Source organism: Geospiza fortis, unplaced genomic scaffold (assembly GCF_000277835.1).
Source record: "Geospiza fortis unplaced genomic scaffold, GeoFor_1.0 C13916920, whole genome shotgun sequence".
NCBI lineage: Eukaryota > Metazoa > Chordata > Aves > Passeriformes > Thraupidae > Geospiza > Geospiza fortis.
This window is the reverse complement of record NW_005056004.1, coordinates 1-4875: the sequence shown is the minus strand read 5'-3', so window position 1 is coordinate 4875 and position 4875 is coordinate 1. Positions and strand designations below refer to the sequence as shown.

Genomic DNA, 4875 nt, shown 5'->3' with positions numbered 1-4875 from the left:
TATTATTATTTTTTGTGCTGCACTTGCCTCTGCCCATCAAAATAGTTGCTGGGTATAATTCTCAAAATTCCATAGTCCCATGTACTGTAATTTCCCTCAGCAGGTACAGGAATGAAAGAATATTTCCCTGTATTGGGGGTTCCTCTTGCCAAAGTATAAAGGTATTTCCATTCAGCCATCCAGTTTTCTGAGTAACTGTCACCTGTCAGATAGAGGAGGAAAAGGGTTTTGGATGCTGCAAAAGAGCAATAGCCACAAGATTGAAATGAGATGTCTTCACCCACAAGTAAATGAAGAGGAAAAGCTGACATTATTGTAATCAGTTATTTATACTTGCAGGTCTCAGTGAAAGTGACCACAAGCTGTGCTGAGCTCTGCATAAGAGTTATGTGTGTGATAAATGCTTGTAGGAAAAGGGTCACTTTACCTGTTTCCTGGTATCCCCAGACTTCTATGTTGACATGGGTTGTTGCAAGTGTCTGGTGTGTCCAGGTAAGAGTTAAGTTTCCACCAGTGTTGGAGGTGCCATAGTATTGCCATTTTGTCTCATTTACCAAAGTGCATTTTTCTCCATCTGAAACTTTGCTGTGATGTACTGCATTGCAGAGCAGAAAAAGAGGGCTTATGACATTTTGTCTTTGCATAGTCCTGAAAAAGTGCTACTCTAAGATTTAGCAGGATTTCCCCTGGGTATGTTTTACACAGTACAGGATGCATGACATGAAAAGAATAAGCTGAAGCTGAGAGAATGCAACCCTTACTAATGCTTGCAGTCCTTAGATTGCAACACCACAATGCAATTATTTGAAGAGGGACAAAAAGGGATAGAAGTAGGGATGAACTGGGAACAGTTTTGGTCAACCTCATTTTTAAGCAGGACTTTTTATCAGTTAATGCTGCTGCTGGTACTCAATTGCTGTGCAAGTTCATCTCTCAAAAGATGAATTAACATGAAGCCAGTGAGACTTTCTTTTCTGAGGCCTATTAAGGAAGAAAAAAACTGATCAAAAGGAAAAGACTTCTATAATCTTGCATGCATGGAGGAAGAACATAGCAAGAAGAGGGATGCTGTAGATATAAGTAACCTGATAACCAAGTTCCAGAGTAGGGAAACGTTGATCCAGCATCTGTAGAAACTTCAAAAGGGATGAAGCCAGTCTCATAAAGCAATGGGGAGATGCAGTGGGCTTTTCCATCCTTGTCAATATAGCCACTGGTTGTGATTTGCTGCTTGAACCTGTAGATGTTGAAAACACTTTTCAGTGTCACCATAGATAGAAGGAATATTCTGAATGTGCTTCAACAAGCAACCTTGTGTCATGTGTGGATCATTTCAAGTCTGGGGCTGTTTTGCTTGTAGCAGGGAATATAAACTGGAAAAATCTACTCATTACATCAATGTGAATTCTGCTGTGAACTGCACAAATATACAGCCATCCACAAACCTTCAATTTACTATTTAATTTCTGGGGGAGGGAGACATGATAAATCAGCAACAAACGGGCAACAGGAAGAGGAAAATAATGTTATAGCATTAGTAGGATTACAGGGTGGCTAACAATGACCATGATGCAGTTATTGCAAATTTCTGATTTGTTTTTTTCCCCCTGGTAAATCCTGTGAGGGCAATGAAAGGAATTTCATGCTGATGTAGAATTTCTGTTGCAAAGGTTAACTCAGAAGGCACTGCTTGTTATTTAACCATTTGATTCCAGTTAGGGCTCTTGCCCAGAGTCCTGGGGATTAACCCCACCTGTGACTCTTCAAGACTGATATATGGACACTGAATATTCCAAGTGTCAGAGGGAGCTGGGGTCTGCCAGGAAACAGGACCTTTGCTTTTCTGCACTGGAATTTGCCTTGGCTATAATTATGTAACTCTGCTGGTACTTCGAAGTGCACAGTTGTGTCCTACAGAATGAATGCCTTGGTCAAAGTTTTTCCAAATAAAGAATTGAAAACCTTTTCAGGTACTGCTACCCAGATGGGAAGGACTCCAAAATCTCACTCAGAACCTTCTGTGGAAATAATAGCACAACAACTAGGTCATCAAAATTCAGTGTACTGTATGTATTGCACGTGCCACGTGCACCTAAGTGTGATACAGGCTGACACATTTAGGATCCACAGCTTTCTCTTACAGGAAAAACATCAGGTGTCCTACCTACATTTCTGTCTTGCTGTTTTCTCATTCAGGTTAAGAAATAAATACTACTTTACCACAAAGGGAAATGCTAAAGAAATATCGACAATGTTTTAATATGTTAAGGGGAGAATGAGCAGAGTTATGATTGTACCACACAATAACTCCACCTAAAAGAAACAATCCTGTGTGGAAATACAGTCAACAGGCATCCTTGAGGGCGAGATTGAGCAGAACTTTTGTACATTTCAGGATTGTAACAACTTTACAAAGTTTTCACTCCTCTGTAGACTGGTCTTGTTTTGTGGTAATTGCCCATTGCTGGAGAGTGAGATTATAAAGTTTTGCCTCCTTTTGGCAGAGGAATATAAAATCATGGCCCACCTGCATTTTAGCACAGAAGAGGGATCAAAAGCTGTGTTGTTAATCAAAAAGTCTTTGCCTCCCATAAGAGATCCCGAGTATGGAGAAATTTGAAGACAAAATTCTTTATAATCAGGACAGCATGTCCCCAAGGACTGGCATGTCACCTGGCAAGAACAGGTACCAAGCAGCTCCCCACATCTCTGTGCACAAGAGTCTTCAGCTCCTTGTTAAAGGAAGAAAAAAAGAGTCAGGAATGTTATTGAACTCTTCTAGATGTTCTCTGAAGCACAAGTACATCATCCAAAGGACTGCTGTAAGTAAATAAAATAGGCTGGTTATGTTAGTTTAGGAATGTATTTAGGTAAAGGTTGTAATCACCTGCATATTAAGGTTGCTCCATTTTGAATAGCAAAATACACTTATTTACCTCCCAGAGAGTATATAATTTCATGAATTCCATGGATATTTTTGCATGTAATAGACAGATAAATCTCCAGAGCAGCCCCTCAGTGTGTGTCACTAATTACATTTATTTTCGAGGATAAGTCTTAAATGTACCAGAACCCCACCATTAACCCTACATGGGAATCATTAAGAACAGAAAGCCAATGCTCTTGGAAAGTTAAAATCAGCAATGAAATGGGCTCCAACACAAGTTTATTAAGAGCTACTGAAATGTCTTTCTTTTGTGCATTTGATTTGAGTCTGGCCTTAAGGCAGGTGTTAGGAGCTCTGGGTACACAGACAGGTGAGGAGGCTCTTGGCTTACAGACTGTCAGTAATTACTGGACATCACATGGGAAACTACTCAACAAATAAAACAGTGAGAAGAAGACAGACATTACAGTAGCACTGTCAAGAATTACTGGATTTCACAAACAGTTAAGGGGCAGTTAATTGAGATGAACAAGCTGCAGAGACAGCTGGGAGCACTGAGGACCTTTTGCGAAGTGGAATCTTGCAAGGATAACTCTGCTTGGGAGCTATATCAAGAATATCATGCAATGCTGAAATGGTCTAGGTAAGTATCAGAAATTCTAAATTTGGACATGGATCTTGCAAAATTGGAGCCAATTATGAAAAAGGAACTAAGGGAGGATTGATTATTTGGGAGGACACTAGCAAAAATAAAGGCAGGGATCAAGGTGGGTGGTGAAGAACAAGCACAGGAAAATGCAAAGAAGGGAAGTAAAAAACACTTGTTCAATGTGGGAAGCTGGAAAGTTTTTCTCTGTCTTTAAATATATTTACTGCATTCTCCAGATTGTCTGTTTACTTACAGAAGAAATCCACTGACCTGCTGGAAATTACAGAGGAAGGGATTGAAAATGGAAGCATGCAGGTAAAAGCTGGCCTGTGTGCCTTTGCTTTAGCTTGTATAGATGGTATCAGCAATTTCTTACCAAAGTGTGCATTCTGAAGTAGAGAAGTCAAAAAAGTTTGCAGTTAAAAGCAGCAAAATGTTTGAAAATCACTTACCTGCATTCCAAAGAACAGTGAGGGTGGAGAGAATGAAGAAAGAAACATCCAAGCCAATGAATTTCATATTTTGTCCAGATGATTCAGGATGGCTGGTTGTGGTAGTCTTCGTGCTAGTCTGGGAAAAGGCTTAAGTGGAAACGGGTGTCCAGAAATAAACAAGATTCTCTCTGTTCAAAGGTTTGTTGTAAATTACTGAAGCAAAACAAACTGAATGAAATGCTCCATTTCAGAGGTCATCTCCAATCCAGGAAAAGATTGAAGGAGAGATAGTCACTGCAACTCCTTCACATTAACAGTCAAGTTTTTTCTGAAAGCGGGGTAGATGTTTATTGTTTTACAAGCATTTCTGCTTCAAAGCTCAAGGCCATGGGGTCATTGGCAAAAGTTCTATGCTTTAATTTTGCTGGAGGAACTAAAACCTGTTATCACTTAGAAGAATGATAAAGAATACATGCTGACAGTACAGTTTAGTTCAGAAGATATTGAGATACAGAGGAAGCATGCTTACTGCACTGGATGTGACAGCATGAGGGCTGATTTAAGTGAAGGCAGACCCCTCCTTTTCCCTCATTTTAAGGGGTTAAATTGAAGGAAACTCACCCTTTTTCATCATTTTAAGGGCTTAAATCAGAGGGCTCCCCTCCATTTCAGAGCCCTTCTGCCTGTTTCCCAGCACCACGTCTCTCGTGTGGGAGCAGTCCTTGGATATATGCAATTTTGGAGGTGGAATTGAAATTCCAGCAATGGGATCCAGGCAGAGAATGACAGCTCCTTTCCACAGGAAGGAAAACACGTAGCCCCAGTGTCTCAGGTGCAGGTGACAGGCTGTCCTGGGGAGGTGAAGTCCCCAAGTCCTCTCTGTCCTGGCAGGTTTTGTCTGGGAG

General features: G+C 40.6%; 1 protein-coding gene across 1 annotated transcript; it reads right to left on the bottom strand.

The window, feature by feature from the left end:
- Nucleotides 1–5: 5 nt before the first annotated feature.
- LOC102034927 (sushi domain-containing protein 2-like) lies at nt 6–4029 on the bottom strand. The gene is made up of 5 exons (XM_005431506.2): nt 3989–4029; nt 2528–2732; nt 1086–1237; nt 428–595; nt 6–202 (listed from the first exon to the last, which is right to left on the bottom strand). Exons 2-5 carry the CDS (start codon nt 2590–2592, stop codon nt 6–8), a joined length of 582 nt encoding a protein of 193 aa, XP_005431563.2. The 5' UTR covers nt 2593–2732; nt 3989–4029.
- Between the last annotated feature and the right edge of the window lie 846 nt (nt 4030–4875).

What these genes read in the sequence shown, in the direction of transcription:
- LOC102034927 (XM_005431506.2), bottom strand. Translation starts at nt 2,592, where the DNA reads ATGGGAGGCAAAGACTTTTTGATTAACAACACAGCTTTTGATCCCTCT. An exon ending in TCTTCTGTGCTAAAATGCAG is followed by an intron (nt 1,238 to 2,527) that starts GTGGGCCATGAT and finishes CAACATCTACAG; the next exon opens with GTTCAAGCAGCAAATCACAA. An exon ending in CTCTGGAACTTGGTTATCAG is followed by an intron (nt 596 to 1,085) that starts GTTACTTATATC and finishes TCTGCAATGCAG; the next exon opens with TACATCACAGCAAAGTTTCA.